The 13,538-nt window shown below is 40.7% G+C and overlaps 1 protein-coding gene across 1 annotated transcript in view; it reads left to right on the top strand.

The window, feature by feature from the left end:
* Positions 1–8,023, top strand: part of LOC131889191 (uncharacterized) — an 18,238-nt gene extending 10,215 nt beyond the window's left edge. The window contains exon 2 of the mRNA XM_059238221.1: positions 6,102–8,023. Within this exon, the coding sequence (XP_059094204.1) occupies positions 6,102–7,749 (1,648 nt within the window). The 3' untranslated portion in view covers positions 7,750–8,023. The remainder of the gene's footprint in view (positions 1–6,101) is intronic.
* Positions 8,024–13,538: the final 5,515 nt, after the last annotated feature.

Consider the following 13,538-nt stretch of genomic DNA (forward strand, 5'->3'; position numbering starts at 1 on the left):
CTCCCCTCATACTTCACACGCTCTCTGGTTCTTTGGACCTTAGTGGCAATAAGAAAATACATGTATTGGATTTTCCTACTCAGAATGCGGCATAAGAAGAAGTTCATGTGGAGAACGAGACAAGGACGGAAGTTTTCCATTCATTCTTGGACATCAAATTGATTCAATCCCGTTGCATGAATGGTCAGACTAACTAACGATTTGTATAATAAACGTATTAGGGACTTACTCACCACAATGTTCCACGCACATTTAGCATGTATGTACACTCTGCCTTTAGGGACCAGCCAAGAAAGAAAGAAAGAAAGAAAGAAAGAAAGAAAGAGAGAAACCGACATACTCTACATTCTTATATGCCCATTGACAATCCCAGTTTTCTTTCGAAATGTATATTGGGTGTGTACGTTTTCATTGGAGGATTGGATTATCGTGTGGCATGTATAAGTATATGTGATATTGCAGTAGTAATGTATGCCAGAGTTCCTTGGCACCTTATTCCGTTGGTGGTTTGGGGACAGATGATCATGGGCTCATGGACCCTCACCAAGAGAAAAGTCAACCATTAATCTCAGGTCCCCCGAGGACAGACATGCATTAATCCCACATTTCCAAATTGTTGAGCCTTGACAAAGCTCCACGGGCTTGAGACCCAAAAGTTTTCCCACCGTGTCCGAACCTTATTTTGCCGGAGATAATCTGGAGATTTACAATTTGTAAAGGATCTCTGTCACGTAAGAATCTCAAGGTTCTCAAGATGTGAAACATCAAGGCAAGAGCTCTCGGATACATCTAACACTATGTGATTGGAAATTGGAATTAGAAATATCGACATCCTTCAGAACCTTTCCTCATCGACGTATGAATTTCAGCATTTTTGCTTTCAAATTGTAAGATGTGGATGATATTGGTGTGCAGCTAAGTGATCAAAGTTGTAACAATGCTTGAGACATTAATTTCCCTCTACCAACGTTTTCCAACCTGCGTCTGTTAGACATTCCATTTTCTTTTTTATATTAATGGCAAAAAAATTGGTCATGCATGTAAAATGAGCCTCCGAGTGGTCACATAGCAACCTTGAGAAGTGCCCTTTTGCCACGGCAACTATTGTTGGTCGAAAAATAGCCAAATCCATTAGCCTGCTTCTTGTACTTGCCCACGAAATTAATATTCCATGACGACGAACGGAATCTGGAGTGTAAGTTTGCGAGAAGGATGGATTGAAAAGGTCACCCACTTGTGTGTGCGTAAAGAAGAAGCCGCAAATATTTTGGATTCTACCTAAACAGAAACCCTCAAGACGCCCCAAATTTGAATAGCTTACTTTTTGGGGCAAATTTTTTCCCCCCAAATTTAGGAGAAACGCTCGTTTCTTTTAAACGCTGAAATGAACACATCATTAATCAAAACGAGGCTGATCGCGAATGTGTTGTTGTCAATTTAACTTTTTCCCGCCGGCTTTTTGCAAAAGTCAACAAATCTTTCCCCAAGAGACAGATTTTTCTAAAAGAAAGCGAATTACAGAAGCGTCGACCATGAAAGAAAAAAGAAAATTGATGGCCTTGGCATTCGTTTGCTTGACTCTGAAAATGAGTAGAATCCATTTTGCTTGGTTTATTGCGAGGCACCGATTAGGCTTCCATCATTGCAAATTAATGATATCTTGATTGGTCGGATTTGGTCGGATTTTCACAGCAAATGCGTCGAGTTTCGGAGGTGTTCACGGAAAAAAATGCCAAAGGAAAACCTAGAAAGTGTTCATTGATGGAAATATGCGTTGCTTCCGGTTATAAATAGAGTATCATAACAATTGACAGTTTTGTTTAGAACATGAAATAATGAGCAAATACCCTTTAGCATTGTTCCACTATAAATTGAGTGGTCCAATTGGATCTTAGATTGGAGATTATATGTAATGTTTAGGCTAGAGGGAAATATGTTATTAGCTTCGGAGCGACTTACAAGGCAAATCAGCGTTACTAATCGGTTCTATTGCAACCGCATTTTCGGATCAAGTATGGATAAATTACCTTTACAAGATGGGTAGATACGCAGATGTTTGGAGGGCTGATACTGGAGAATCAACCAAATGACAGAGCTGACCTGTAGTGTACAACTAGCAATTGGAATTGACACATTAACATTTAAACTCAGACTCATTGAAGATATTTCAAAATTCAATCATCCTTTCGTAACAAATGGAAGTGGATCAGATTGGTTGGTGAAACAGCTGACATTGTAAGTCTTCAAGTATATTGTTCTGGCTGCAGAAAACTTGCCTCACTTAATACGTTTTCCCCAAGTTGCTTGGTTACTTACAAGCGTGTTGTTATCAGATGGATATCATGGTATCAATGTTATGATACTCGAAGCATCTGGTTCTAATTGATAGTTACCTTGAAATCCATGTGGCAACCTAACTTTAAATACACAAAAGACGGAAAAAGAAAGGGAAGCAAAGTAAGCTTGATAATATAACAGAACACCAGCTTAGTCCCATCGCCAAATATTCCATCTTTAAACGTTTAAAAATGCTTAGCTTGCACTTTGTCAATATTCTGCGAGGGGCCTGTTCAGCAAGTTTTTGGTCTGTAGTGATCCCAACCTTGACAACTTTGTCCTTATCAAACCTCATTCCTTGTTTGAACATTTTATAACTTCTAGGCCTTACGACACTCAAAATATTGTTTATGCTTGGCGTGCCAGTGTGCACTTTTTAGGTTTTAGTTGTTTGTAAGTTTGCCTCCTTGATAAAAGGCTTGACAAGGCGAATCATTCCACATCAATTTATAATGCCCATGAATCGGCATTTAATGACCCTTAAAATTTTATGTATAAAGAGTAGTCGTGAAAACACAATAGGCGAATCATTATTTTTTCTTCTAACCATGTGGCAAGAAGTTTATGCGATCTTACGCGGCTCTTCTCAATTTTTGTGGGTGGGCCGAATTCGGATTAACTTATATGGTTTATGCATCTACTGAATGGCCACGTATTCGCAGTTTCTAAGATAAAGGTGTTCAGTTTGTTGTGCACTCTGGACCCAAACGATATTTTACTGAAATTTGAGAAATGAATGCATTTACAGGGGAAGTTCCCGTTGCAAATTTCATTTAAACCCTCTTGCAAATATGAATCGACGTTATAAGAGATGTTTGCATTTCCCAAGTCTCCCATAATGGATTTTACCGTCTACTGCGCCATTCTTTACGTTCATTATAATGAGTGACTATGAATAAGGCCTACAACATGCTAATTACTTCTTAATTCGACACAAGAGAAATGCATATAGTTGAGGAACCTACTTAACCAGTGTGTGTGCATGAATTTCCAGTTAGATGTTTGATACTCTGCCCTTTACGAACAAACCAGAATTGACAATTCAAACTGGAGTACGATATCTACTCGGGGAGGCTCGTCTTGAACCATCAACCTTTGACACTTCTTGGCGCAGGTCTCAAAAGTTTGCTTCAAATCATGTACTTAATGACTAACATTGTTCACCAAATGTTGGTATTGAAGTCAGTTCTCTTTGGGCGTCTGCATCTTTGCATAAGACTCGATCCACAATTGGCATCACTTTCAAAGTGCGTTGAAATGCGTGGATAAATCAAAAGCCCCCTTCAAAAAGTATCAACACTTTCTTTCCTTACGATTGAGATGGCAGGAAAATTGGATCAAGGCAATAAGAAAGAACCCTGGATGCCTTCTCCATTATTTTCAGAATCGAATCGGAACCTGTCAAGCTCTTATTTGAGTCTAAGTTCGGCCAAGCTGTCTACTCACTTGATTTTGTGGCCACAAAGTGCTAGGAAAGCGAATTGACTAGAAACTTTTCGCCTTTCGTCTCCTTGAAAGTCTAGGTAGGAGGAGTCTATGTTTGGGCTCGAATTTTTGGAAAGGTGAAAAGTGCTGATTGAGAGTGAAAAGGGTTTGTCTGGTACTTTTACGTCTGGGAGCAACTTCTAAACAATGAATGGACAGTGGCAACAGCCTATTTGCAACACACAATTTCATAGGTTTGTGAAACAAGAATACACTCGCAACATGGGGCAGAAAATTTTCAGTTTCCTAGGGTACCACTAACATTATTGTCTTATTGTAACCGTAAATGATTTCAAATTATCAAGAATGCAGGTGTCTGGCGACAAATACTACATAAGGTCTTTTAAATCCTAAAAAGGCAAGCAAAGGAAGAGCTAAACGGCAATATGAGCTAAAAATGGCAAGCAAAGCCAAAAAATGGGAAATAAATTTGCAAATAATCCTGAACGTAGTAAGTGGATTGGCGGAAAAAGTGTTGTGAATTATCAAGAAAAATCGAACTTAAAGTTTGACCGATTCATCAAAGTCTTCAAGCACTATTTTTGAATAAGTCAATCATATTTAAGTCCGCAGTCCTGTGGTTTCAATCCGCTATCTCTAAATTGCACCTAGGCGAAAACAATTTTGAATAATAGAAAAGGATCTATTGCATCGATAGGGTGTGATGCAATGGGTGAAGAGTTGGGGAAATCAAATGTCATGGTGCAATGCCAGAGTTTCCAAACTTATCCTTACTGCTTTTTCACTTGCAAGTTGTCTTGTCCTATTTCCTTTCTTAGAGTGATAATGGATGTGACAAACTATGGCCACTTACGAATATCTTTCAAATCAGTACTGTTGTACAAACACAAATCATCATTCAGACCAGGGCTGATTCGAGTGTTTGGTCTGAAACGGGAATCTGGGACAGATATAGGCAAACACAACGAGAACTTCCGCACATTTCTCTACTTGTTTAACATTCTGCAAACACCACGTTCACATGAGAAGTTGTAAAGTATTCGGAGTTTCTCATTCGAGAGGCTGGCTCGGCAGGCCTCGGAGAATGCCTCTGCCAAAGGTCCCGAGATTGTAGTGAATCATGTCAGACAAGCTGACTCCGCTTTCGGCTTGAAAACAATTCTCCAGAGCGTGGCAAATCTTGCACCACGGATTGAACCTAGTTACTTTGGCTACAATGGGACGATTAGTATTCATTGAAAAGGGATTTCTAGGGTGGAAAAGGGTCTCTTTCAAAGTGGATGGGGAGGGCCTCATCATCTGCAACTTCTCTACTATTTGAGCTTGAAGGACCGGATCGAACACACACGAACGCTTCAGAGAGCACCAACTAAAAAACACGAAGGAGCCAGAAGACGGGCCTCTCTTGTCCCTCGGACTGACACGATAATACATCTCTGAATAGGGACGCTACAAGAACCTTTGATCAGAATACAAACAAACCTTCAAAAGTAAGTTGCATAATGTATACAGGACTCACATACTGGCATTAATATTATCAGTTATCACACTACCTTTATTCAGTCAGTGATGCATTGAATGACGACGCTCTCTCGATTATTGGATTCCCCGCTCAAACTGGAAACAACTCAATTGTAGGGAGGAAATACTCTATGTATCGGAGAGCAACTGTTTCTTACGGAATTGCTTCACTTGGCCATGTTGCCCCGTCTCATGCTTATGTTTCTAAAGCGTGAGGCAGTCTTGTAATTCATTAGATGGGTACCATATCATACGAATGAGCAAAGAAATAGGTGCGTTGTCTGTGTATAACATTCATTACAACAGAGAGCGTAGAACCCGCCATCATCTCATTGATGTGATCGATCGATCAATGAGAATCAGATTTTCGTAATCCGGAAATCCTTGATTACCTTCTCTATATCTGCAATAATTACGTGAGATAAAGGTAGCGCTTTTGACGTCTCATTCTGTCATTTTAAAATTGGCAAACGTGTTTAAGTCGAATTGAACCAGAACTAGAAATAAAACATGAAGTATAGGTTGGAATTTTATCAGGGTGTAATAGGCACTACAACACAACAATGTTTCCTTTAGAATTCCTGAACTCTGGTGAGCTTCCGTGTACAATACCTCGGACGCAATTTCTTCTTGTCGCTTATTCGGAGACACATACGGCTCTTGGTTAGCACTACAAGAAAAGACCAATAACCCATCATCCTGACAAGGCGTATGCGTGATTAGATTTCCAGTACTAGTGTTCACTGAACAATACCTTGCCTTATGCGACTAAACGTGTTTCCATGTTTCTCTTCCAGAATCAATCGCTTAGGGCGTCCAACCGACTCGAATGTGATGACCGAATTTGTCTCCCTTCCCCCGATCACCTCGTCACAAAGGCGGAGGTCCTCTCTCTCCTTGGACCAACGACATCTGGAAATGGCCAGGAGGAACAACTATCGGGAGCATCAACGTCATCAGACTCAAGATGGGCTCCCTTGCAAGAATAATAACGAGTGCCCAGATTCCCTCTCCTCCGGTTGGCGAGGCCGATCCCAACTCAAGTCTTGGAAACGATCCTTATCCGCTTCGGCGAGGAGGTGCTGTTCACCTCGAATGGACTCCATCACATCGAAGACGTCCACTAATGACTATGAGCAGGATGAGGGGATGACCAATGCCATGGGCATGAGTGTCCGGAAGGAGAATGGTCACATTTCCATCTCGTGCGTGGGAGACGGGATACTTCAAACCGACCGACTGGGCTCTTCAACCAGACGGAAGACTATGCCAAACAAAGGCCAGGACCAGCGCGAGGTCAAAGGCCAACTAGATCGGCCCTTAAGTCGAGATCAATCGGTGCGCTCCCGATGCTCGGCCACTTCCGAAGTTATCACCACTAGTGACGTCCTCTACCTGCGTCGAAGTGGCAACGGAAGTCGTCGTGGCATCCAAAGTCAAAATCAAAGTCCGTCATCGTCAATGTCATCACGCCCAGTTGATGCCATCCACCCACCTCCTCCTCCTCCTCCACCACCACCGTTATCATTGGCAAATCGAACCTTGGAAACGAGCTTTGGCTGCAGCACGAGCTTGTCTTCTACCACTACCTCAAATCTATCACCAATGACTCAGGAGAACCATCTCGAGGACAACGAGGAAGAAAGGGCCTCGTTACTCTCGAACGCTGAGACAGGCCTGCCAAGATTGATGAACTCTCATCTCCGGCCCTCGTGCTCAATCCGAAGTAATAACAAGTTCCAGCTCTTGACCTTACCCCCAGAACTGTCTTGTCTCATGCCTGGAAATCCCCAGTTCTCGAGCTCAAACTCTCTTTGTAGTAGTGGAAGCAGTGTGACCACTTTGAACACCAACCAACTCCAGCCTCCTTTGATCGTGCCAAGTCTGGCCGCATCTGCATCAGCCTTGCTTCTGTCCTCAACGAATCAAGCTCATCAGCTTCAAAACCATCATGTTCATCATCCCCGTCATCATCACCATCAACAACAACAACAACTCCAAGAGCATCCATCCTCTCAAACGAACACCGTCTTGAGATCCAATCTGGGCGAGAATGTAGTGAATCACCATTTAAACCATCGTTTGCATCGACGTCGGGTCCAGACCATCAATGAGAGACGAAGGCGTTTCGAAGACAACTTGGCGGCCATTTTCATGGGTTTCGTGCTAGTTTTCTTGGTGTGTCATTTCCCTCGACTGTTGCTGAACATTCACGAACTGATAACCATCCGCGAGGCCATGGAATGTACGAATTTGGGCGAACACGGATTTTCCCTTTGGTCCTTGATCTTGATCAGTATCAGTCATTTCCTGCTGGTCCTGAACTCTTCCACAAATATCCTCATTTATTGTCTCCTTAGCTCAAAATTTCGAGAAGAATGCTCGGCATTATTTCGAAAGATCTCACGGAGAGTTCCATCTAGACCGGCGAATGTTTTGATGTGATCTCAAAAAGTTGATATTGTGATTGATTCTGAAAAGGGAAAAAATGAAACCAAACTGACAAATGCAGATCAGTTTGAACAGGAGTTCCGTTGTTTTTTAGGAGCAAACGGAACTACGAATATTGAGATAAAGTTGTGTCCATTTTGATCCACATGGAAGGCTTAAAGAAAAAAAATCTTGTCTACAACCTCATGATTGATCTCGCATTTGATTTGTATTCTATTGCATACTTCACAAAACCTGAATATACATTACAGACGACAATTCCCTTGGGAATTTGAGCGTTCCAGCACAAATAGACCGTTTAAGTTCAGGATATCTTGTCATTCCATGAGTTTTCCGCATTCACTCAAGTGTTATAGGGACGTTCAGAACTGGACTGAATCTACCTTTCGTCTCCCCGTCCCATCATTTTCAGTTTCACTTTGGAGGTCCCTTTTTCGAGGCTAAAGGATGCAGGAAGTATTGCCCGGACATCTCGTTTGTCACGACCTGTCCTTGTCTGTCATTGTGTCCAGGCACATTCTTCTGTCCCTTGACAACTTCACCTCTTGAAGACAAATATGTCAGTCGTTTTAGAAAAAGAAATCTTAGTTAAGGTTTCGTTGCTTGTTATCCAAAAAGTGTGGACCTCGACCTTCGGATCAAACACGGCTCAATTTGGAAACTACATGAAAGTTTGGTTCGACACTTTCCAAAGAGAGGAATGAAAGACTGAAATTGGATTGGCTCATTCTCTTCTATTGTGTGTTCATCAAAAACTTACTCTACCAAATTTTTCAAGCTCTAACAGAACCATATTGGCCTTGGGAACAATCCAATCACGGTTAGACTCCCCAATAAGGCTGATGAAGAGGAAATGAATCATTTTTTCAAGAAATTGCTTTTTCATGTTTTAGAGTGAACTTGGTATGTTAAATCTTAGTGGTCAGTTCGAATGTTTTACTAACCCTGGAAGTAAACCCTAACCAAGAGATTAGTGGCTACTAGTATTTAAATCAAATTTCAAAATGAAGATTGCTAAACATACAAGACGAAAAAACCAACCTTTTCAATGATCTTGATTATCCGACATGGATCGAGCAACTTTTGTAGTATTTTTGGTTTCAAATTTGTCACCTCACTTAGAGCTTACACTGGAGGCTTTCATTTAATTTGATTGGCAAAAACTTTCTCAAATGTTACAAAAAGATTAGCTCCTCTCTTTAAAAAAAGCTTTATTAGGCCACCCTCCTTCCCTCCTTAACTCCTTTTAGTGGCAGCTGTCTGAATATGTCAGCACAAACCTTGGGAGATCACTAAAGTACATGTCTATACAAAAGAGGTACAAAGCGCAATATTCGACAAAAAAAGTTGTATGAGGTTTCAAAAAGTATATTGCAAAAATAGAAAATTTGAAAGTAAAAAAATCAGTCCAAAAACAGCAAAGCCTTTTTCAAACATGTTATTGAGTAAAACTGTGACAGTCTATTAAAACCCAATACTATATGAACTATCTTTTTCATGGATAAATGAACTAGAACTCTATTATCATCCCTTAACAAAGAACTATTAAGACTCAAAAAGTAGGAGTGCCCTTCCAAAATTTGATGGTGACGTCATCTTCCTTTCCAGCTTCACTTCAATGTCCCAATCATAGATGGTCCCAATATTGAAATTTTTGCCTTGAATTTTGAACGCTTAAAAGAAAACGATCGAAAATGGGGATTGGTACAAATCAAATCAGAAGCATACCTTAACAAACGATTTTGACTTAGCCTACATAACAGGAGATTCTTATTTGATAGCAACAGTTCATGGCAGACAAACAAATCTTCAAATTAAACCTGGATTCAGCACACCAATTGCAACGTTAACAAGACCGATAATGCCAAGAGAAACAAAGTCAGGGTTGTTGCGCGAGTATCAAAATGACTTGCCACAAAAAGCAGGAGCATAAAATTTGGAGAAAGATATGCCAAAGTGCAACACCATTATAAAATATTGCTTTGTCCAAAAGTGTTTGCACTAAATTGTCATTACTGCACTATTAGGTGAGGGTGGAGTAATGGTAAAAAACGTATTAGTTAGACACTGCAACCAAGGGAAGAAAAGATATGGCGAACCATTTGGATTACTAAGCGAGTTATGTAGTAAATAGTTCCATGATGTATAGTACATTTTTGATGGCCTGAACCACCTTTCAGTGTAGTAAGGCGACCTCATCCCATTGCTTGTACAAACAAGTTGTGGAAGGGTATAACTAACTGTGATCTCCAATCTGATACGGTAACAACACGATCAAAAACTAAGAAAGAACGAAAAGACACCACACACTTCTTAGCAAAAAGTCCCTCTGATCCTGCCTTCCTTCCAGTCCACCTTCTGTCTGTACTTGAATCGGCAGGAAAGTAAAAAAATAATCGCCACTCATGGCCACCCATTGAAACTACTATTAGAATGAGTGAATTATCCACCTTAAATCTGAACTGTAGAAGTGCAGTGAACATACTGAACAATTTAAATGTGCTCCTGACCGATGCAAAGCCTGACCTTTTGCTGCTTTCCGAAACATGGTTGCACGAGGATATTTCTTCTTCCGAAGTTGAATCCCATGGGTACAAAATGATCAGCAGGAAAGACAGATCTAATACCTTGGAAGGGCGTGGTGGGGGAGTGGCTATANTAACTAACTGTGATCTTCAATCTGATACGGTAACAACGCGATCAACAACTAAGAAAGAACAAAAAGACACCATACACGTCAAAGCGAAAAGTCCCTCTGATCCTGCCTTCCTTCCAGTCCACCTTCTGTCTGTACTTGAATCGGCAGGAAAGTAAAAAAATAAATCGCCACTCATGGCCACCCATTGAAACTACTATTAGAATGAGTGAATTATCCACCTTATATGTGAACTGTAGAAGTTTAGTGAATAAACTGAACAATTTAAGTGTGCTCCTGACCGATGCAAAGCCTGACCTTTTGCAGCTTTCCGAAACATGGTTGCACGAGAATATTTCTTCCTCCGAAGTTGAATCCCATGGGTACAAAATGATCACCAGGAAAGACAGATCTAATACCTTGGAAGGGCGTGGTGGGGGAGTGGCTATACTTCTCCGCAGTCCGCGTTGATTGCCCACATGCTTGTGATGTCCGAATTGGAAGTATCTCATTATACTGTATCTATTTAACGCCAAACTCAACAAATAGTGAAAGAGAAATCACTAACTTGTGGTTAGAAAACACTCCTCCTGGTTGCATAATCCATGGAACGGATAGCTATCAGTTCCATGCATAATCGTGGGAAAGCACTTTTGTGAAATACACATGTTTAAAAGTAGCTCAGATAAGTGTGTTAAATCACTTAGTGCCCATTAAAATGTATCATTGTCAAAAACGTAGTCAATCAGTATTAAACACTCTTAGTTATGTATTGACGTAAAATTTCATAAACTTCTATTGAGCACATGCTTAGTTATTACAACTAAAAGGTTGCGTTCTGTGCATTAAAAGATCGAAAAATGGCCTAATTATGTTTCCAGTTATTCCCAAGGAATATGATGGTCTTTTTCAATGACACGACAAGAAATAAAGTTTTTCTGTTTTCTTTAAGACTTTAATAAAAGCTAAAAGTAGCAAAGAATGTCGCTTAAAACTTACAAAAGATGTAAAATTGCCTTACATTTTACTTAAGTGCCAGAAGCTACACTATCCTATTATGTTTCTAAAATATTTGAACGATACATGGGACAGTTTAATTTTGAAATTTGTCACTTTTTGCAATAATTAATTTCTACGTTCTAGCAATGGTTTTATTCAACGTTAATATAATTTTGTCAAAATTCAAAATCAAGCTTGATTAAAATTGCGATTGGCAATTACGGCATCAAAATTATGAAATATTGACTGAATCTAAGTTATATTGCAAACTATGATCGGGTTTTTCTACCAGCTTCAGAACAGTGAAATATTTCCATCTTTATTTTAGGCATAGGAAAAGCTGATTATATCTCTTGGCAATTGCTTTATGATGTAGCCGGAACAATTTGTAGTCAAATTTGATGCAAATGTTAATTTTTGAAAGCTAGATATCTTATTGCTTGCTTAATGGATTTGAATAAAAATTTTGTTGGAAGGCCAACTAAGATTACTCCCAACATCTATTAATTGCGTTTTCAAAAATATTATCTCTTTGCAGGTTTTAAGTGGATTAATATTCTAATCTGAGCTAGAATCCAAGATGATTTTTTACAAAAGTTGTTCCTTTTGTTTCAATAACAACGAAAATCGTTATTAGAAGTCTTAGCATTTGTAAAAAAACTTTATCAGTATTGTGAGTAACACGGTGCCTTGTATTGATTGACATAACATCATTGGCCGATCGAAAGAGGACGCGAGGTTCATCGAGTTCGTTGAAGGAAACCATCTAAATCAGCTCGTCACCTGCCCTACTCACGTGGGAGGAAATATCTTGGACCTTGTGTTCAGTGACTCGGGACATTTGCTTGGATCCGTGAGTTTTCATCCTGAGCAAGCGATTAGCGATCAATTCCCCATCGTCTTTACTGTTAAATTGAAGGCCGAATATCCGAAAACTTCAAAATATGTTCCAGCCCATTGGAGGGGAGACTTTGCTTCCTTTTCGCGTGCATTGGATACCATAGACTGGATTTCCGTATTTGGCAAGCGATCTGTTGAACAGTCTTGGATGATCTTCAAAGACATAATTTTGTCAGGCATGCGGGACTTTATTCCGTGGCGCTTAAGACGCGAGAGGAAGAGACCACCATGGATGACTCATACCATTTTGGTATTGGTGAAGAAGAGGAACAAAGCGGGACGGAAATCGAAAGATGACCAAACCAAGAGAGCCGAATTCAAAGAGCTCAAAGCAACCGTTCAAAGAAAAGTGCGAGAAGCTAAAAAGAACTTCGAAGAAAACCTGGCCGATAAAAAGAGCCTAAAAGCGCTGTTTTCCCCTGCCTTAGGGTGCAGCGAGGTTGCTTGCGAGTTAGATCCTCCAACGTTGGCCAAAGGTCTCTCCTTGGTCCAATTTCATTATCAAGATGTCTGTGATAAACTGGAGAAGGTAAAGAACACAACGTCGTCTGGACCGGATGGAATTCCGCCTGTTGTCCTGAAATACCTTGCCAAATCTCTGGCACTTCCACTCGCTTACATTTTAAATCTTTCCATGACGTTTGGTGAACTGCCTGCCGAGTGGAAGTCAGCAAACGTGTTTCCACTACACAAATCTGGGGACGTGAAATCGCCCAACAACTACCGACCTATTTCTCTAACGTGCGTTTGGTCTAAAGCCATGGAGTCTATATATAGTCAAAGACAACGTGATGAGACACCTAGAGAAGACTTCCTTCTTTTCACCAGATCAACACGGCTTCCGCAAGGAAAAGTCGTGCACCACCAACCTCCTCCATTTCCAAGATACTATTTCGGAAGCACTTGAGCTGGGAAAGCGTACGGACGCAATATTTGTTGACTTTGCTAAAGCCTTTGACAAGGTGAACCACGATATTCTCTTCAATATGTTGCGCAGTTCTGGAATCCGGGGGAGTGTTGGGGCCTGGATTAGAGAGTGGCTCCGGGGTAGACTACAACGTATAACCCTGAAGGGATCTACTTCGGGGTGGGTCGGCGTTCCTTCGGGCGTTCCGCAGGGAAGCGTTCTGGGACCAATTCTCTTCTTGGTTTTCATCAATGACATGAGATCGTCAATCGGCCCCATTGGGTTTGCAGTTTGGAAGTTTGCGGATGATGCAAAAATAGCTAGAGTGATCAATACACACTT

Source organism: Tigriopus californicus, chromosome 10 (genome assembly GCF_007210705.1).
Source record: "Tigriopus californicus strain San Diego chromosome 10, Tcal_SD_v2.1, whole genome shotgun sequence".
NCBI classification, from domain to species: domain Eukaryota; kingdom Metazoa; phylum Arthropoda; class Copepoda; order Harpacticoida; family Harpacticidae; genus Tigriopus; species Tigriopus californicus.